A 22,044-nucleotide genomic window follows, 5' to 3' on the forward strand; every position below is an offset into this window, starting at 1 on the left:
TGTCTTTAAAAAAAAAAAACCTTACCATATCGACAATTACACATGATCTTTAATCCATTAATCGCGAGTCCCTGTGAATGAGCTGTTACTATAGAAACGATAACATATTAGAACGAGCGCAATAATATAATATAATAAACCTGTGATTTGCAGCTGCACTACTGCCAGAGCTGCTGTTATAGAGAATGAATCAACACTTTCTGACCAATCAGAATGCAGAATACAACGCTGCTGTGGTGTAGCGACAAAATAATAATAGTTGTAATGTAATAATAATCGACAGGTCCAACCCTCATCTCTCTACATTTGACTCAATCTCCCAAGGCTAACGGTGACCAGCTCAGAGACCTGGCGCATGACTCCTGAGCGTCTCGGGTAAACAGTCGTACTGATTCGAATTGGTCTCTGAATGTGTCTTTCACCACGTTTAAGTGTCTGGCCTTCATCAGGGTGTCAGGAGACTCCTCAACTGACAGGCCTTCATTGTTCAGAACAGAATTAAAAGAGAAAAAGAGAAACTAGAAAAGAAACAGAAAGAAAAAGTACGGATTGTGGATGTATTTTAAGAACACCTGGCAACCAGTCAGAAACGAGCTTTTTTTTGTGTATGGCACAAAATGTATTACAATATAAAGAACGTTATACAAGCATGCTCTTCTCTTCTCTTCTCTTCTCTTCTCTTCTCTTCTCTTCTCTTTCTTATGGCTCAGATAAGAAGCAAGGGAAGGTGTTGGAGGAAAGTCAGTGCTCTATTAATGAGGAACAGGGGATGAGTCCCACTGTGAAAGGAGAGGACATCCCGGCCCTGGCCATCAGACCTGAACATCTAGAGAAGGTAAAGAAAGAGAGAGAGAGAGAGAGAGAGAGAGTGTGCGTGTGTGATTATATATATAGAGAGAGAGAGAAAGAGAGAGAGAATTAGATACAAAAATTGTGAAAAAGGCCGGTTTATAGCACACAGACTTGATCTTATCGGTGATTTGCTTTGTGAAGTGATGGTTTGGTTTGGACCTGTAAGCAGTTCTGAGTAAATATATTGGCCAGCAGTTGGTATCAGCTGATTAAACAAAAATTCTGTACTATGATCAGCTGATAATCAGCACTGTCAGGAAGTGCTTCAGATAGTTTACTGTGTGTCTTACTCTATATTATGGATGGAAGAATGGAATTCGTGGTTTGTCCGAAATTTCATAATATTTCCATATTTTAAGGGGAAAAAAATCCACATGTGAATGTTTAATTTATTTACAACAAGTGGATGAGGAAATAAAAACTCAAGATGAATTTATTATCATGTAAGAGTTTTATATTGTCTCGGGCCACACAGCTGCGAGTCCCTCAGCCCCCAAAAGACTCCCAAAAGCCCCGAGCCACAAGCCGCGTGCTGGTCCGTAAGACCCGCCCTCCTGATGATCTCAGTGCTGGTGTGAAGGTTGCCATGGCGAAGCTCCTCCCAATGGATGCTGACCTGCAGCCACTGGATTATACAGGTAAGCATGAAAGATATAAAAATCACATCAATATGTGGAAGAACTAAAGCGCTTTCAACACAAAAGAAATGTTTTTTTTTTTTAAATTGCATTAATTAGGTAATATATGTAAAAATAGCCAAGTAGTTAAAAATACCAGTGTATTCAACCATTTCTTAGGTCCAGGAGGTCCACGCTTTGATGCCCAGGGCATGGTCCTGCCGCACAGCATTCTGGGAAGTCTGGAGGACTTTAGGAAGGAGATGGAGTCTAGAGGAGAGGTGGAGGTGAGACACAAAGACAATTTTGATCAATGTTTAGATTAATTTTAGTCAAAGATAAAGCTTAACCCTGGCAATTTGTTAGCTTTAATTGCCACTGTGTTACTACGTCTTTCTCTCAGCTCATTAAGCGAATTCCTGATACGAAGAAACAACAACGTTTTGACTTTAGAGGACAGAAGCCTGAAGACAGGACCACCTCTCGCCTACATTATGAGCGGGACCAACAAGGACACGCTCTTAAACACTGGTGTTATCACATGGCAGAGAGACGCAGGCAGCAGAGCTTCATCTCCAGTGAGTCAGTAAAGTTTCACACATTTACAGTGCAGTCAGTGAGAGAACCACATGCATTTCTGTGGAAGAACCTACTGCTTTCAACCAGAACTCGCCGTGTTGGAGTCGTGATTGTGATGTTCCTTGCAGCTCAGTAGCTCAGAGAGCTGTATGAAAACTCAGGCAGGAATTGCGGCCTGAGCCAGCCTACGGGATTCAATAAACCTAAAAATATAAACATATAAAATGACCTCTTCACCTCGGTTGCATAAATCCAGTTTATGGTGCTGTAGGATGCAGGAACTGCAGAGAGCTCAGTGTTTGGCCATACACACACAGTGATGATTCAGCGTAGATGTAGCCTACTCAACAGCCTACGCTAAGGGTAATCCCTCTACCGTGTGTGTGTGTGTGTGTGTGCTACAGAACGCACTGTCTCTTCACACAACTGTGTAAATGTTCACATAACACATCTCCACACACACACACACAAACACACACACACAGTCGAATGAATCATTTGGAGATGAGTTGGTGTGCTAGGTTGATGCGGTGTGAAATAAACCACAGTCTCTGCTCACTAGAACTCTAGAATTCATGTCTAATTTGGTTTTTTCATTTTTTTAAAACTAGAAAGTCAGACATTTTAAGAAAACAGAAATGCCAAATGTCAGTTTGGGACCCACCCTGCCCGCCACCCCCACAGAAACTTCCCAACAACAGTCTGAGACATTCTATAAAATTACAGACGTTCTAGTAAGACATGAATTCAGAACAGTATCTTAAAATGGCTGATGCTGTGCTAGGAACGCTAAAGACCTCAGCATCCTTCATAGCTTCCACGAACAATATGCCTTAATTGTGGAGAAAACGCACATCGTGTGGAGGCTTTGCTCGCCGTGTCGTGCACACGGCAGCTGGACAAACTCCGTGGAATAACACACTGTGAGGGCTGTTTTGACTTTGAGGAGCGCCAATGTTCTTCCTGTAGTTGTCATGAAATTTAAGGTCAGTACGAAACAGTGTAGAGTGAGTGTGTGTGAGCTTGGAAACTTGTGAAGGTCGTGTCGTTTGCATCATCTCTGCATTAAGCATTCTGAGGATTCAAGGCACGAGTGCTATGTTGTGAGAGCGCTAGTCCTGTTCTCTGTAGCAGGACGGCTGATGGAGGATCTGCTGATGTTTTGTGTGTCAGATTTGTTGCAGAAGCCGGTGGAGGATCTGCTGATGTTTTGTGTGTCAGATTTGTTGCAGAAGCCGGTGGAGGATCTGCTGATGTTTTGTGTGTCAGATTTGTTGCAGAAGCCGGTGGAGGATCTGCTGATGTTTTGTGTGTCAGATTTGTTGCAGAAGCCGGTGGAGGATCTGCTGATGTTTCGTGTGTCAGATTTGTTGCAGAAGCCGGTGGAGGATCTGCTGATGTTTCGTGTGTCAGATTTGTTGCAGAAGCCGGTGGAGGATCTGCTGATGTTTCATGTGTCAGATGTGTTGCAGAAGCCGGTGGAGGATCTGCTGATGTTTTGTGTGTCAGATGTGTTGCAGAAGCTGGTGGAGGATCTGCTGATGTTTCATGTGTCAGATGTGTTGCAGAAGCCGGTGGAGGATCTGCTGATGTTTCATGTGTCAGATGTGTTGCAGAAGCCGGTGGAGGATCTGCTGATGTTTTGTGTGTCAGATTTGTTGCAGAAGCCGGTGGAGGATCTGCTGATGTTTTGTGTGTCAGATTTGTTGCAGAAGCCGGTGGAGGATCTGCTGATGAACCAGTCAAACAGATTCAGAGAAACTCAGGAGCAGAGAGAACTGATCAGCCAAGGACTTCCTGCACTACAACATGGACATGTGACTATAAATTCCTCATATATAACATTCCCTACAAAATGCCAAGTGCATTATGGGTATTCTGTACCCTTTCAGTACATCATTTAGATACTAGACAAGATTAGCAGTGCACGGGATTTCACGAGTGCACTGGATCTCTGCTATGACTTTGACGTGGCAGAAAATTCGTCTTTCTAATCTTCTTTCTTTCTTTCTTTCTTTCTTCCTTCCTTCCTTGGTTTGGTGTGTGTTGTGTCAGGGTGCCCGTGTGGGCAGTGAGTTCTGGAGTGTTCCCCAGCGATATGGCGATGAACTGAGCGGAATCGCGGCCACACTGACCCAGAAGGAAAGAGGACACGTGAAACCCATCACACACATCACACAGCCTCATAGCACACGGATAGAGTCAGGTACACACACACACACACACACACACAGTCATTGTACATGGCTTGCTGTTTTATACAATGAATGCTTTGTGTATTGTTATGTATTGTTTGTGTGTGTGTGTGTGTGTGTGTGTGTAGGTAATGTGCTGTCTGAGCGCTCAGTGAGTAGAGAGTGGAGTCACAGTCAGTACCTGAAGCATCGCCAAAATGAACTCAGAAATGTACTGAGCGACCTCGACTTCAATCAGCCTGTAAGACACACACACACACACACACATGATGCTCATTCTTCATGCTCATAATATCTAATGACTCATTAGCTGTGTACAGCCACATGGCTCATTTAAATATGTTCCTCTTAGCGCTGTGTATCTTCTAAAACGTCACATGATCAGCAGTCTGATGTGTAAACAATCCGCTGCCAGTCCAAACGTTTAGGACACTGAGCTTTTTTTTTTTTTTCAATTTATTCCAACAAATGAAAATTCTCTACTTTGTTTTTGCAACAACTAAGCATATAAAAACCTTTCTTTTTTCAATCTATTTTTTCTATATTCCACTTTTCTTTCCTTCTCTTTTTTCCTCTCCCTTTTTAAGTCCATCAAATGTAACTTTATATAAGTCCTGATTGTCCTTCAAAGGGGAGGGAAGGAAAAAAAAAGAAAACGGGGCCTGTTTCTTAGACATCTTGCACTGACAGACACAGAGACCACATCTCTTCTACTGCACAGACACAGAGACCACGCCTCCTTTAGTGTACTGACAGACAGAGAGGCCACTCCTCCTTTAGTGCACTGACAGACACAGAGGCCACTCCTCCTTTAGTGCACTGACAGACACAGAGGCCACGCCTCCTTTAGTGCACTGACAGACACAAAGGCCACACCTCCTTTAGTGCACTGACAGACACAGAGACCACGCCTCCTTTAATGCACTGACAGACACAGAGACCACGCCTCCTTTAGTGCACGGACAGACACAAAGGCCACGCCTCCTTTAGTGCACTGACAGACACAGAGACCACACCTCCTTTAGTGCACTGATAGGCAAAGAGGCCACTCCTCCTTTACCCTACTGACAGACACAGAGACCACGCCTCCTTTAGTGCACTGACACAGAGACCCCGCCTCCTTTAGTGCACTGACAGACAGAGAGGCCACTCCTCCTTTAGTGCACTGACAGACACAGAGACCCCGCCTCCTTTAGTGCACTGACAGACACAGAGACCCCGCCTCCTTTAGTGCACTGACAGACACAGAGGCGACACCTCCTTTAGTGCACTGACAGACACAGAGACCACGCCTCCTTTAATGCACTGACAGACACAGAGACCCCGCCTCCTTTAGTGCACTGATAGGCAAAGAGGCCACACCTCCTTTAGTGCACTGATAGGCAAAGAGGCCACTCCTCCTTTACCCTACTGACAGACACAGAGGCCACTCCTCCTTTAGTGCACTGACAGACACAGAGGCCACGACTCCTTTAGTGCACTGACAGACACAGAGACCACGCCTCCTTTAATGCACTGACAGACACAGAGACCACGCCTCCTTTAATGCACTGACAGACACAGAGACTACGCCTCCTTTAGTGCACTGACAGACACAAAGGCCACGCCTCCTTTAGTGCACTAACAGACACAGAGGCCACTCCTCCTTTACCCTACTGACAGACACAGAGGCCACTCCTCTGTCACTGTAATAATGTTCTTACTCAGGTAAAAATGTCTCACACACACACACACACACCATGTACCCAGCACGCACAGCTTCTGGCATTGTTAGTGCTAATTACCAGCAATTATCACATACACACATGCAAACACACACACACAGACACACACACACACACATGCTGTAATGGTACAATTAGCCTGGCATGGCCTTCTGTTCTGTTGTTCCTGTCCTCTGAGTCTCTCCCTCTCTCTCTATCTCTCCCTCTCTCTATCTCTCTCTCTCTCTCTCATTCTCTCTATCCGTGGTGTTTCTGTGCACAGATGTGCTACACATTGTCCTGTTGTACTGAAACTTACAGAGACCCTGACAGTGAAAAAGAGATTTTGAAATACAGAAATTGACATAGAACGAGATCAGTGTGTCTTCATGATGGAGGAGTTAGAAGAAGAGAACATACAGAATACCAGATCACTCATTTGAGAGCAGAGAGAGGAAAAAATGAGACGAGGTTTAATGGCTGAAAAAAGATCTTTTGAATTGCCCTATGGAGGAATGACGTATTGTACTTCTTACCCACTAATAGTTACATTCAATGTTTGTAGAACGTCTGCAAAATGAGTTAGTTCCTGTTCTCACTTACATTATAGCAGCTATAAACAGTCCTTCCTTCACCAGCCTCTCTTCTCTCTCTCTCTCTCTCTTGAAGTTAATATGACAAAAAAAAAAACCACAGCTTGTCACGTTACCGAAAAACCGCAAAAGCGTAAACTCCTCTGTCCTGAAGATGTCGGAAAACCTAAAGTTACAGCTTTACATCTGACTGTTACAAAGCGCTGACACTGGAGACTCCTTCCATTAATGTTAAAGAAACATCTTCTTACAGAAAATTTTCACCATATCAACAATTATACATGTTTTTTCATCTGTTTTTGTGGAGCGTCCGTCGTACACGTCCCTGTGAATGAGCTGTTACTATAGAAACGATAACATATTAGAACAAGTGCATTAATATAAACCCGTGATTTGCAACTGCACTACTGTCAGAGCTGCTGTTCTAGAAAACGAATCAACACCTTCTGACTAATCAGAACCCAGTAATGATTGCATAGTGTGCATCACTTTTGTTATTTTTGCATAAGAGTCATGGTTCTTGGTGTGTAGGTAATAAGGTCTCTCTCTATCTCTCTCTCAGGAGATGGATGGGTTGGAGATTGTGGGTTCTAGTCAACCTTTCACATCTGAGTCAGAGGAGTGCTGTACGAAGCAGGAGCAGAATGAGGAGGACAGGAGCGAGGGAGAGCATAAAGAGAATGAGTAGGTTCCTCTCCACGTCTGTAGATTTATTCATTCTGTAACTTGTTTACAGGTAAGAGTGTACTTTCATGAACTGCCAACAACTAGTCAAAATAAGTTGACCCTTCTTGTTCAGAATCCATTATATATAAGAGTCACACTTTTTTACAGGAAATGAATACGAAATACATCATTTGCCTGAATTTAGAGTCAATAGTACATGTCAATATTCTGTAGAAACTTCAGTGACAAACACTGGATATTGGCTGTGTGATTCTGAACCTGTGTCTGATGCGTGTTGAAGGGACCCACTGGCGCTTTTTGATGATGTCATGTTAGATGTGGAGCTGCTTCCTGCTCTGAGGATCAGTGGTGAACTGGCACGCTGGAGCGGAAGCACCACTTCTCATCAGGTGCACTTTCATACAAAAAAGGTTTGTAGCTAAAGGTCACAATTTATTGAAATGTTCTTTGTGTGTTGTGTGTTCAGGGAGAGGTTGGTGTCTCTGTCTGCCTGACATTTGAGGCTGTGGTGGGTGAGAGCACATGTTCTCACCTGGAACTGAAGAATGAGGGAAGTACAGCCATCTACTACAGCTGGCAGAAACTGGAGCTGCCACACAGCTTTCCCGAGGCCAGAACACACACACATACTCAACAATTCTACTTTAACACAGCTACAGGTACACCCACACATCTCACTCTAAAACAAGTCAAACTCAATGTGGCCCATATGCCTGGGCTCCATTAGCATTTATGTCTTTAGAGCCTTTGAAGGACCATAATGTAAGACTATTAATTTTTTAACATGTAATGCAGGGGACTAAGTCCTCACCAAACACACCTCACTCCTAAACACTGCAATCCTAATGTATGTTCCCACAAAACACACTACAATTCTAATGTAGGTCCCCAGAAAACACACCTCAGTCTGAATGTAGGTCATCACAAAACACACTTTAGTCTTAATGTCGTCCTAATATAATGTCTCACAATATACAGTTCTTTCACAGATTCCCACATAATAATACCCAAAGCCTGAGTCTACTAACAAGACCGAACATTCATGAAAATCAATAATAAACAAACAAACAAACAAACAGTAGGTAATTCAGCCTGTAATTTGCTGAGAGCAGGACGGATTCTGATGGAAAAATTAAAGCACAGAGTAGCACTTGTAAAGTAAAATAGAAAATTACTTTAGGACCCCATGTTATTTAATCCTGTCTGGACAGGACTTAAGACAATTCTGGGAAAAATAAGTGCTAACAGAAACTCTTCAGCTGTATGCATTATAAGGCCTGGGTGATAACATTTATTAAACTGATTAACTGATCATCTGTTTACCAAATATGCAAAAAAATGTATATATAATGTTAAGAAAGACATTTTTGTCTGGCCGTTTCAATCTAGTTTTTTTGAAGGTTCATACAAAAGGCCGAATGAAACCAGGCAGTGGGCTGTATTTGGCATGTTAGATTAGAGTTTGACACCTGCGCTCGAAAGTTTCACAAACTATGGTTGTGTTTTTCCATTAAGTGTTCTGCTGAGTATGCTGAAGACGAGCAGCATAAGGACGTCATAGAAAGTATCTTAAATCGCACACTTATGCAAAATTCAAGACCATATTTCCATGCACACACCTGCCTCACATGTCACATGAAAAACATAAACCCTCGTGATGGATACTGCACTAATTTGTTCCATTACGCATGTAGTTTTAGTTCAACAGGGTTCATGCACGGGATTAAAGGTCTTCAAAAAATTCTATTTCTAAAGTTATAGAAGTATGCTTAATTCTGAATGCATTATTGACTTTTTCTGTTGAAAAACAAAAATTCCATAGTTTTATAAATTTACAACTATTTACACCTTCCCTGAGTACATTGTGTGTGTAATGTGTGTGTATTGTGTTCCCACTGATCCTGCAGTGCCAAATGTTATGTTCTTTCAGTGGAGTTAGATATCAGTGTCAAGTATAATGGCATGTGGAAGGTGCCTTCTGTTATCTGTCATCCAACATTCAGATTAAACTAGAAATTACCAAATATGTCTATGCAGTGCTTCCAGAAAGTATTCACCTCTCAGGTATTATTTCTCTTTTTGCTGTATTTAATTTAATATCAGAATGATTTTTTTTCCTACATAAATAAAATTAAATAAAGTATTTAAATGTCCTCAGAATTCTTTAGAAAAAAGATGATAAGTATTCACCCTGCTTTCGTTTAGCAGTCTACATTAGGACTAGTATTTCATTTTCAAGAGCTCACACTAGATATGTTAAACAGCGTCCACCTTTGTTCCTTTTTAAATCCACCTGTGTCCAATTGTATGCTTGCACAATAAATATCACTGAGTTTGGGAGTTAAACCAGTAGATCAGATCAGTCCTGCTGTCATGGAGACCAAGGAACTGCCTGTGAAGCTTGATGATGAAGTTGTTAGGAGGAGAAAAGATGGAGAAGGTTATTAAAACATAAAGCTTTGAACCTTCTTAGGAACAGTGGGAAATCCATTAGAACAAAGCAGAAAAAATATGGCACAACCCAGACAGTACCAAGATCAGGCCAAACTCAGTGCTTGAGCAAGAAGGGCAATTGTCAGAGAAGTGTCCCAGAGTCCGGCTACAACACTGAAGGAGTTACAGAGCTCAAAGAACCTGGCTGAGATCAGGCCTCTGTGGGAGAGCAGCCAGAAGGAAGCCAATTTAGTGAAAGGCCATGTTAGAAAATCTGAGAGCTTTTGGAAAAGGATTTTGTGGTCTGAGGAGAATAAAGCTTAGCCATTTGGTCTAAAACCAAAGCATAATGTTGGGCACAAAAAATACAGCCCAACACCCAAGTTATACCATTCCTGTGCTTAAACATGGTGGTGGTAGTATCATGCGCTAGGGTTGCTTTTCAGCAGGAGGGATTGGAAAGCTTTTTGCCATCACAGACAACATAGATGGAGCCAGATATAAGCAAATTGTTGAGGAGAACCTTCTCTACTCAGCCAGACATCTGCATTTAGGGTGAAAACATACTTTCCAGCAGTACAATGAGCCACAGCACGGGGCAGAAACTACAAAGAATTGGCTTGAAAAGAAGATGTGTTTCTGAATAGCCAAGTTAGCTCCCAGACTAACCGGGGGTGAAAACTTTCTGAAGTATTCTGTAACAAAGAAACTTGAGCTCTTGACCTCTTTGTAGGCCAAACAGCCTAAAAAGCCATTATAAATGACTACTTTTGAAAGTCGCAATAAAATGATGTAAATACTGAGAGCTGGCATAAAATCAGGACATAAAATCGTTGAGCTTTAAAATCGATCTGCGTTAAGCCACTGGACGTGAATTAAATCCGCCTGGTGAAAAATCCTGTTCACTTGAATGGAAGAGTGCCATGTGGTGAATATAACTATTGTACAAAGATGCCTTCAAATAGATAAATTGTCGTCCCTAAGCCCAGAGGTTTAAGAAACCTTTTATTCCTCAATTGTTTTTTTTTGTAACCATTAGCTATAGGTATTGTATATGTATGAACCATTACTAGCAATACAGAGTAAAGGTGCAGCATTTGTTATGCCTATAAATTACAGCAGTGTAAATGTAATCTGTCATTTTTAAGTTAAATTGAATGAAAAAATACTTGTAATGTAGCTACCATCATTGTTTAACCCCTGAATCTCCCAGCTTAGTATTCAGTTATTCATCTGAATAAGTACTAACTACAGTGAAGCTAATATGACCCCAGACAGGCCCTGGGATTTAATGGATTTTATTTAGCATGCTTAAGCCAAATGATGCTAACAAACTCATTGACTAACAAACTCAATTGCTTAACATTTAGCAAAGGAAGATAAATAGTTCTGGTTACCATGACAACTGGTCTCTCTGTCTCTGATACAGCTGTGATACTACCAGGTGATACTGAGAGAATTCTATTCACCTTTAAGACTGTGCGTCCTGGGATCATGACAGAGGCGTGGAAGCTGCACACACACCCTGTGCTGTTGGGCGGAGCCAGACTTCAGGTCACACTCAAGGGCTTAGCTCTGTACCAGGACAAAACCGCTGAAAAGAGAGCGGCCCTGGAGGTGTGTATGTGTGTGTGTATGTGTTGCTGTTACAGAATGTGTGTGCAGTGTTCATGTGTATTTGTATAAAGTAATATAAATGTGTGTGTAATGTAGCTGGAGTTGGAGCAGCGAGTGGCCATGTCAGTGTGCAGATCTGTGGTGTTTGAGTTGCTGGATGGGATTCGTACTCCAGACAGACCAAGATCACCAGCTCAACTCTACCTGACAGAGGAGGAACAATTTAATGCCCAGAATCCGAATGTAGGTCCTCACAAAACACACTACAATCCTAATGTAGGTCCTCACAAAACACACTACAATCCTAATGTAGGTCCTCACAAAACACACTGTAATCCGAATGTAGGTCCTCACAAAACACACTACAATCCTAATGTAGGTCCTCACAAAACACACTACAATCCTAATGTAGGTCCTCACAAAACACACTACAATCCTAATGTAGGTCCTCACAAAACACACTGTAATCCGAATGTAGGTCCTCACAAAACACACTACAATCCTAATGTAGGTCCTCACAAATCACACTACAATCCTAATGTAGGTCCTCACAAAACACACTAAAATCCTAACGTAGGGCATCACAAAATGCACTATAATCCGAATGTACATCTTCAAAAACACACTACAATCCTAATGTAGGTCCTCACAAAACACACTGTAATCCGAATGTAGGTCCTCACAAAACACACTACAATCCTAATGTAGGTCCTCACAAATCACACTACAATCCTAATGTAGGTCCTCACAAAACACACTACAATCCTAATGTAGGTCCTCACAAAACACACTACAATCCTAATGTAGGTCCTCACAAATCACACTACAATCCTAATGTAGGTCCTCACAAAACACACTGTAATCCGAATGTAGGTCCTCACAAAACACACTACAATCCTAATGTAGGTCCTCACAAATCACACTACAATCCTAATGTAGGTCCTCACAAATCACACTACAATCCTAATGTAGGTCCTCACAAAACACACTGTAATCCGAATGTAGGTCCTCACAAAACACACTACAATCCTAATGTAGGTCCTCACAAAACACACTACAATCCTAATGTAGGTCCTCACAAATCACACTACAATCCTAATGTAGGTCCTCACAAATCACACTACAATCCTAATGTAGGTCCTCACAAAACACACTAAAATCCTAACGTAGGGCATCACAAAATGCACTATAATCCGAATGTACATCTTCAAAAACACACTACAATCCTAATGTAGGTCCTCACAAAACACACTACAATCCTAATGTAGGTCCTCACAAAACACACTACAATCCGAATGTAGGTCCTCACAAAACACACTACAATCCTAATGTAGGTCCTCACAAAACACACTACAATCCTAATGTAGGTCCTCACAAAACACACTAAAATCCTAACGTAGGGCATCACAAAATGCACTATAATCCGAATGTACATCCTCAAAAACACACTACAATCCTAATGTAGGTCCTCAAAAAACACTACAATCCTAATGTAGGTCCTCAAAAAACACACTACAATCCGAATGTAGGTCCTCACAAAACACACTACAATCCGAATGTAGGTCCTCACAAATCACACTATAATCCTAATGTAGGTCCTCACAAAACACACTACAATCCGAATGTAGGTCCTCACAAAACACACTACAATCCTAATGTAGGTCCTCACAAAACACACTACAATCCGAATGTAGGTCCTCAAAAAACACACTACAATCCTAATGTAGGTCCTCAAAAAACACACTACAATCCTAATGTAGGTCCTCACAAAACACACTACAATCCGAATGTAGGTCCTCACAAAACACACTACAATCCGAATGTAGGTCCTCACAAATCACACTATAATCCTAATGTAGGTCCTCAAAAAACACACTACAATCCTAATGTAGGTCCTCACAAAACACACTACAATCCTAATGTAGGTCCTCACAAAACACACTACAATCCTAACGTAGGTCCTCACAAAGTACACCATAATCCTTACATAGATTCCCACATAATAAGACAATCCTAAAATCTTACTCCCATAACAAGAGCTGTTCTTATTCCATCCATGACAAGCATGACAATAATGCCACAATTCTTCACCAGTTCAGATTATAAAAGTGTGTTCTTATTGAGAGAAAGCAGTGGGGACTATAACACATAACACAGAGAGACTGATTCAGCACTTAGCGGTTAAGAGATGACAAATAAATGAAAATTTAAAAATAAACACTATTCAGAACAGCTGTAATGTAGAAAGAGAAATCGCTGCTTTTATATCAAACCTTAATAACCATGAACAGGAAGCAGTCTTATTCATCAAATAGTTATTAGTCTCCCACTGCTAGCCCTTTACCCCATGAGGAAATAAGAACTATCATTTTAGCTGCATTATGTGTAGGGTTAGAATGATGATGTGGATGTGATTGTGTTTTCTTACATTGATGGTCCTCTGTGCTGTGTAAAGCCTTTAAAACTGTAAACAATATGTCTTGCGTAAATGTAATTTCTGTTACTACAGGAAATAAAAATAATAAACAGTATAATAAACAGATAGACAGACACAGCTAGACATGTTCACTCTGACTGGTACATACTTTTTATTTGTGTCTTATCTCTCTCACTCTCGGATAGACCCATATACTGTTCCCTGTGCTGTCTCAGAGCCGTCCTTCAGTTTATTTGTTAAGCCTCCAAGGATGATGGTTCTAGAGGAGGTGATAGACCTACATACTTACCTGTCAGCAGCCAACTCTTCATGGTCAATGGGTTGCACTGCTTCATGATGGTTTTTAGTTGGTCTTTGTACATACAGGATTTGCCATCACAGGCATCCTTCAGATTTTTCCCCTATGCTAATGTTGATTAGTTATGGTGTCAACATATTGGATGCGGTCTGTGGAGGTAATGTTCAGAATTTGCAGAGGATGTGAAATGTTTCCATACACCTAATATGGGAGCGATACATTGTCCTGGTCTCAGCAAAATAAAGCAATGTAGAGAGGCACACAGCTTGGTATACTGTAACTTTGTAGATTGTTTTGGTGTATGTTCTCAAAAATGTGGACCCAGAGATGATTTATTTATGCAGACTTGAATTTCCAAGTGGGTGGCGCCCCTGACCATCACACCCATGTGTGCTTGTTGAACATCCCATTCCAGATTTATTTCCCCTTTGCTGTTATAATGAGCTCCACTCTTCTGGGAAGCTTTCCACTAGATGTTGGAGCGTGGCTGTGGGGATTTGTGTTCATTCAGCTACAAGAGCATTAGTGAGGTCAGGCGCTGATGTTGGTGAGGAGGTCTGGGGTTCAGTCGGTGTTCCAGTTCATCCCAAAGGTGTTCAGTGGGGTTGAGGTCAGGGCTCTGTGCAGGACACTTGAGTTTTTCTTTGTGCACAGGGGCATTGTCATGGTTCAACAGGTTTGGGCCTCTTAGTTCCATTGAAGGGAAATTGTATTGCTACACCATACAAAGACATTGTATACAATTTTGTTCTTTAAACTTTGTGGCAACAGTTTGGGGAAGAACCACATATAGGTTTGATGGTCCACAAACTTTTAGCCATATAATGTATCAGAACCTGTTGACAACATTGAGGGTCATCTGTGGTGAACTGAGGAAATTGCATGGATGAAGTCTGCTGCTGGACAATGAGATTTTTGGGTGGGAACCACTAGACAGAGTAAACAGTGCCGAGTGTCTTTTATATGGCCAAGTGCGAGTGAGCGATAATGGTACAGTCATCTACATGACATTGTAGGCCATGAATGACAGAGATGTTGCATTTTGTAAGAGGTTTTAGTCAAGGCACACAGCCTTGTTTTACCCTTACCTTCACAGAGAACGATGGTGATTGATAAAAACTTGTGCTTCCATGCCGAGGTGTTTGAGCATAGTTAAAATGTGCATAGCAATCAAAAATTGTTCACTAGTTACCAAAGGACTGCTTGATCTACAGTATTGAAAGCCTTTGTATCTTTAAAAGCTTTATAAAGGTTTCTGCACATCCGCACACTTCTCCTGGAACACACACACACACACACACACACACACACACACCATGCAGTGTTCCATTAGCAGAATAATTGGATCTAGGCCGGAACATTTTAGAAGTCCCTTGGGGGGCCCATCAGTGCTGCATTGATAAAAGAGCACATTTTTGTCTGTACTCTATTAAGACACTCATACTCACAACGCACACACACACACAAATGCAAATTATTTCAAAGAAAATGAGTCTAATCTTATAACAATGAATGTTTGTTTTATATCCCATTAATTAACTCTGTGTGTGTGTGTGTGTGTGTGTGTTTATTTTAGCTGCACTATCATCATGAGCCAGTGGAGGCACTGAAGGGCCTGTGGGAGCAGGCAAAATGGACAGAGTCAGGAGATACAGAGGACGAACACACACATGGCCCTGTCTGGGATCTGTCTATGAGCAGCCTTCATCAGGTGGAACTCCTACACACACCTTCCACTGATGAATCCTTTTAAATCCTTTTATACTATGACAAATTGTGAAGTAATATTAAGGCTCTCTGTATGTGTATTTGCTCCTTTCCTCCACAAGGTGGTGATGTCTTTGCCACCAGGAGACGCAGACACACACGAGAAGAGTGTAGGACTGTGCAGGGAGGAAGCTCTCAGCCAATACAACACATTATTGTTGCAACTCCACCAATCACAGCCTGCCTCCATCCCGCTCACACTGCACGCAATAGGGTACGTTTAAACCGGGGTTTCCATCCAATTTTTTAAGCAAAAAAACAGGGATCACTGTGTGTTTCCATCAGGTGCTACTCTGAGGACTAGCAAATTAATTTGTACTTTGTTTGCCAATATAAAATCACAATCTTGCCAGCCCTGTGTGTTTGTGAGGCCACTTGGCACCAATATGTTACCTGTATATTTATTAAGAAATTTAAGCTTTGGCTTCAGTTTTCTTACTTATAACATAAAATCTCATGAATGTAAAAAGAAATTTGCACAAGCCAACCCATCTGGAAAGTTATAAATGGTTGAAGTTAGTGATAGAGATGGTGTGAATGATATTAGCTCAAAATGAAATCCAACAAATTTGCAAAATCTTAATTGTGATTGGGCATGGGGGGTGTGGTCTTGGTTTTGTTCTTGGGAGGAAGAGTCCTGGCTTTGATTTAATTTCTGGTGCATAGGCTGCAGTTATGGAGGGAGCTGTTGGATGGTTTAGCCAGTGAGGCTCTGTGGCTCAGACATGTGCTGGGACTTCCTGAGAACGATAACTGGGGAGACACAGAAACAGACAGCCGTGAGTACACACAGCCTTGTGTTAATATCTCTGTGAGGTACTTTCATTGACATATGTATAACTGTATTTACTCCTAAAGGCCAGTGTGCACAGGGTGCATAGTTGCTGGACGAAAAAATTGTAGGTGTGGACAAATTAGCAGCCCAGGACAGGTATTTTTCATGTTAGCTTTTTTATTCATAGTTGCCTATTGGACAAATAGTTTCAACAACCAGAGAAAAAAATCAAACCTACTTCCTACTGTCTTTCTGCAAAACAAAAGTTTTCATTTGGTGCATATGTTTAAATATAATACGCTTCACAGTGAAGCGACGCACCTTGATGCTGTAATTTTAGCACACACTTCTACACATACACTATATGGACAAAAGTGTGGACACCTGAAGAACTCACCTATATGAAATTGCTGGACATCCCATTCCAAAACCATGGGCCTTAATATGGATATCCACACTTCTGGAAAGGCATTCTACAAGATTTTTGAGTGTTTGTCAGAATTTGTGCCCATTCAGTCAGTGTTCATTGGGGTTGAGGTCAGGGCTCTGTGCAGACCACTGGAGTTCCTCCACACCAAACTCCACAAACCATGTCTTTATGGACCTCGCATTGTGCACAGGGACACAGTCATGCTGGAACAGGAAAGGGCCTTCCTCAAACTGTTGCCACAAAGTTGGAAGCAAACAATTGTGTATAATGTCTTTGTATGCTGTAGCATTCACATTCTCCTTCACTGGAAAGGGCCCAAACCCTGAAAAATAGCCACAGATCATTATCTCTCCTCCACCACACTTTACTGTTGGCACTCTGCATTCACTACCCCCAGATTCATCCATCAGACTGCCAGAGAGTGAAGCGTGATTCATCACTCCAGAGAAGATGTTTCTACTGCTCCATAGTCCAGTGGTGGTGCTTTACACCCTTCCAGCCTACGTGTGGCATTGCGCATAGTGATGTAACGGTTGTGTGCAGCTGCTCAGCCATGGAAACCCCATTTCACAAATCTCTCAACGCGCAGGTCTTGTGCTGATGTTGCTTCCAGAGGCAGTTTGGAACTCTGTAGTGAGTGATGCATCAGAGGATATGCGATTTTAGGTGCTACGTGCTTCGGCACTCGATGTCACATTCTGTGAGTTTACTCTTTGTGGCTGAGCTGTTGTTACTCCTAAATGCATCTGTTGCACATTAATAGCACTTATATTTGACTGGGGCAGATCTAGCAGGGCAGAAAGGTGGCATTCTTCTACAATGTCACATTTAATGTCACTGAACTCTTCAGTATGACCCGTTCTACTGCCTCTGTTTGTCTATGGAGATTGCAACTGTTAGCAACGGGTGTGTCTGAAACACCTGAGCTCTGTCATTAGGACGGGTGTCCATAAACTTTTGACCATATAGTGTAGTTAGAGAAGTACTACACACATCAGCCACATCTGGCTCACAGTAGATTGTTATTAGATGGATTGAATAGCATGAACGGATGGCAGATGATATCTGTAGAATCAGAAACATGCAGCTATGTGGAAATATAAAAGTCCAGTGCAAAGCTGCAATGTAGCTCTCCTGCTTGCAGTAACAAACAGAGAGAAAAAAGACACTAGCTGGACACAAATAACTTGCCCAGTGGGCTAGCGAATGAATTTAGCATTTGTCAACCCCTGTTATGACAGATTGTAAATAAACCTGTGATATTGTATTACCACTAGCACATAAAGCTTGAAAGTTGTTCTGCTGCGGTGCCTTTACCATATGTTTAACAAATGAGTAAGTTTTGGTGTTCAAAGACCCTAAACCTAACCTTAAAGCCCTCAAACTTGGCATGTATTCCTTACATCATGGGGACCTTTAAAGCTAAACACATGCCCAGACATACACATTCCTCTGCACTACTGGTGTAACTATTAATTAGTTAATAAAGTATTAGAATGTTTGAGAGTTATTAGTTGAATGGTTGCACAGAGGAAGAGCCAGCGACGGAGGAGGACATGATGGAAAGAAAAGAAGCGCCGCTGATTAAAGAGAAGGAGGAGAAGAAAGGTGCAGCCAAACCTGCAGCCAAGGACAAACCTGCTGAGGTAATGAGCTGTACTGAGAGTGAGGGAACAGCAGGGGGCAGCACATTACAGCAGCGTTACACCATCTGTGTGTGTGTGTGTGTGTGTGTGTGTGTGTGGTTTAGGAGCATGGCTGGAGTAAGGACAAGCCCAAAGAGGAGGAGGAGGAGGAGGTGTTGGATTTGGAGAAGCAGGTGAACACAAAGTCGTCCTCTACCACAATAAGTCTAAACACAGAGAGCACTCAACAACAGTGTGACATCAAGCCTGAACTACAGCAAAGATACCGACACACTCTACACCGACAGGCATGGACACACACACACACACACACATACACACACACTGACATGGTCAGCTGCCGCACCAACAAACACATTATTAATACTAATTAAAAAACAGTTTTTAACAGTTTGATGTTAATTAATTTTTAATTGCATAATGGTTGCATAAAGTACTAAACACAAGGGGTGCCAATAATTGTGACAATCATTGTTGTTTATATGTTTTTTTTCTTTCTTAAAGGATAAATTTAATTAAAGAATAATTTTTCTTTTATTTTCTAGATTGATTAAACTAACCACGTTTTTTTTACTCATATTCACCAAGGGTGCCAATATTTCTGGAGCTGACCATACATATTAAAGACTGTAAAGACTGTATAGCAGCCATGCTGGTGCCATCTCGCCACTGAGTGGATGGTTATTTATTAGTGTAACCTTTTATCGAAGTTTGTATACTTTGACATAAGTACAGTACACTGAAATTGTTAATTTTGTTAAAGAAATCAGTTACAGTTTGTTTTAAATCACTGCAGATCTACTTTTTCCCAGGCATTATTATGAATATCTACATTTTCCACCTGTCGTTTATTATCAGTTCAGACTACCTCACTTCACACTAAGTCATTTCAGTCAGTGTACTCGTCCTCACATCGCTCTAAGGCTGTACCTCTCTCTCATGGGTGTGCCGTACACATCCATAATGGGCTTTTAAATCGACCCAGACACTAATGCACCATTCAGTATTGAATCAAGAATCACTAGTTTACGTTAAAAACCTATAGCCATCCTCCCCCACCCCCTTTTCTCTTTCTGAGTGTCTTTCTTTCCCTCTCTCTGCTTTAATCTTCCCCTCCTCTCAGTTCAGTTGAGAGTAGATTTATAGTCATGATCATACTAAATTACAGCTTTTATACTGGATTAAATACGTCTTTTAATTAACAACAATGATTTAACAATGCATTTACCTGCATAGACGTACACACACATGATCTCAACACGCCTACCCTCTCTCCCTCTCTCTCTCTCTCTCTCTCTCTCTCATATCTGATTAATTCAGCAGATGCTTCTCTGAGCTCTTTGTTTTGTTGCAGCTCTCCACAGAGCAGAGACCTCTTCAGTTTATAATAGAAGCATATACCTAATACATATTTCATATTTTCCACTTATTAGGGGTGTTCATTTCTCCTTATGAGACTCTTCAGTAGCTCTCTTACTACAAACAACTCAGTTTCAATTTAAAAACAAAGAAGTTAGCTTTGCTTTGCTCACTCAGACTGACAGGCACAGTGGGAGTGATAGACACACATGCCATGCCTCTTTCACTGTGATTTACAGGCACACAGGCCACACATCCTTCACTGAGCCTGACAGGCATGTAGGCCACACCTCCTTGACTGGGACTAACAAGGATAGAGGCCATGCCTCCTTCACTAGGATAGAGGCACATAGAACAGATAAAGAGAGTTACATGTGAACCTGCACTAGCTAACACCATACAAAGGTGATTGAGATAATAATGATAAACTGTGATATTTTATGTGTTTTAGGTGTATGTCCTTATGGAGAACATGATTGATTCTCTTGGAGATCTGCTCGAGGAAGCTCAGCAAATCCAAGAAAACCTACAGAACAGCAACTGAAACATTTCTCTCTGCCATTTATCATAGTGCACACTCACAACAAATACACACCCAGATCTGCATCCTGCATCATCGTGTTACTCTAATGTATGGCAACACTAGAGATGCTAGAAATAGAGAAAGCCTGTAAATAGCCCTCTATCTCCATGAACTCTGTTTCCTCAATCATTCATGCTCTTTCCACATTACACAATAGAACTGTTTTTCAAACCAGTTTTTGGAGACCTCAAACAGTCTGAAAGTGCCTAAATGAACTGGTGAAGAACGCTGAATACCTGGCCTAGAGTTGCAGAACTTCCATCCCTTATTCTCATGTTCACAAGCCCTGTCTCTAGCCCCGTCCCTGTAACTGTCCCTCACACCATCCCAACCACATCCTCGCCAGTCCCATCTCCATCCCCTCTCCATTCTCACACGTCTCACCTATATCCCTACCTCATCCTCACAAGTCTCGTCTCCATCCCCTCTCCATTCTTACAATCTCATCTATATCACTACCTCATTCTCAAAAGTCTCGTTTCTATCCCTATCCCATCCTCCCAACCCATTTACATTCCCTTCCTATTCTCAGAAGACCCATCTCTATTCCTAACCCATCCTCGTAAGTCCTGTCTCTACCCCTCACCCATCCTCGCAAGTCCTGTCTCTACCCCATCCCATTCTTGTAACTCCTATCCCTATCCCTTACCCACCTCATAAGTCCTGTCTCTATCCCTAACCCATCCCTGCAATCACCAGCTCCATACCCAGCCCATCCAAAATCAAAACACCACAAGTTTCACCTCCTTCCCTACCAGATCCTCACAATCCATATCCTCTGTGTCCTTATACGTTTTAATAATTATTAAAATGAATTTCACTTCCTTTTTGGAATTATTACCCCAGGTCCCAATAACCACACAGCCTTCTACTTCCCTCCGAAAGAAGCAAATGGTTCAATCTCCTGTTGCACATAGATTCAACATTTAAACAATGGTGATTGATGCTGGACTACTGAAACAATCAAGCCTTAACATACCAAATATTGAAAAGCAAAAAAAGCAAAAAAAAAAAAAAGAAAAAAGAATGCCTCTGAAACATTACATATCAAATAGGCAGCTGAAATCTATGAAATATTCACTAGTGTCTTGCAGGAACACCAAAATCACAGGCGTGAACATCTCACAAACAAGGTATCAAGACATTATACATACACTCACTCTGGTTTCATACTAGTGGTGTATAGACAGATGCGAGTCGAATCAGTACAGCGGCTTCCATATTTATGTGTATTGACCAGTGGTGGATCCTGATGTCTCCGTATTGACAAACAGAGGTACCACACACTCAGCTCGTTTTATGTCGAGTGTTTAGGATTTAGAAAGCTTATTAAAGGAGATTTCCTTTCTGTAGTGTGTGCTTGGTTGTTGATTTATGCCTCTTAGATTCCATTCTCACTACCAGTGTTGAAACAAATGATTAAAAAGGATTTTTTTTTTGTTATTGAATCACAGTGTGTTGCATCATATGGCA

The 22,044-nt window shown here is 41.6% G+C and overlaps 1 protein-coding gene across 1 annotated transcript in view; it reads left to right on the forward strand.

The window, feature by feature from the left end:
* The window catches only part of mycbpap (mycbp associated protein), a 24,239-nt gene extending 5,218 nt beyond the window's left edge, over nucleotides 1-19,021 (forward strand). The window contains exons 2-18 of the mRNA XM_053230185.1: nucleotides 711-835; nucleotides 1,328-1,490; nucleotides 1,650-1,756; nucleotides 1,873-2,047; nucleotides 3,750-3,865; nucleotides 4,104-4,254; nucleotides 4,372-4,484; nucleotides 7,102-7,223; nucleotides 7,507-7,615; nucleotides 7,693-7,885; nucleotides 11,089-11,276; nucleotides 11,373-11,519; nucleotides 15,588-15,722; nucleotides 15,841-15,992; nucleotides 16,445-16,557; nucleotides 18,514-18,629; nucleotides 18,734-19,021. Coding sequence (XP_053086160.1) covers nucleotides 711-835; nucleotides 1,328-1,490; nucleotides 1,650-1,756; nucleotides 1,873-2,047; nucleotides 3,750-3,865; nucleotides 4,104-4,254; nucleotides 4,372-4,484; nucleotides 7,102-7,223; nucleotides 7,507-7,615; nucleotides 7,693-7,885; nucleotides 11,089-11,276; nucleotides 11,373-11,519; nucleotides 15,588-15,722; nucleotides 15,841-15,992; nucleotides 16,445-16,557; nucleotides 18,514-18,629; nucleotides 18,734-19,003 — 2,495 coding nt within the window. The 3' untranslated portion in view covers nucleotides 19,004-19,021. The remainder of the gene's footprint in view (nucleotides 1-710; nucleotides 836-1,327; nucleotides 1,491-1,649; nucleotides 1,757-1,872; nucleotides 2,048-3,749; nucleotides 3,866-4,103; nucleotides 4,255-4,371; nucleotides 4,485-7,101; nucleotides 7,224-7,506; nucleotides 7,616-7,692; nucleotides 7,886-11,088; nucleotides 11,277-11,372; nucleotides 11,520-15,587; nucleotides 15,723-15,840; nucleotides 15,993-16,444; nucleotides 16,558-18,513; nucleotides 18,630-18,733) is intronic.
* Nucleotides 19,022-22,044: the final 3,023 nt, after the last annotated feature.

The sequence above is a fragment of the Pangasianodon hypophthalmus genome, chromosome 26 (genome assembly GCF_027358585.1).
Source record: "Pangasianodon hypophthalmus isolate fPanHyp1 chromosome 26, fPanHyp1.pri, whole genome shotgun sequence".
In the NCBI taxonomy this organism is placed as follows: domain Eukaryota; kingdom Metazoa; phylum Chordata; class Actinopteri; order Siluriformes; family Pangasiidae; genus Pangasianodon; species Pangasianodon hypophthalmus.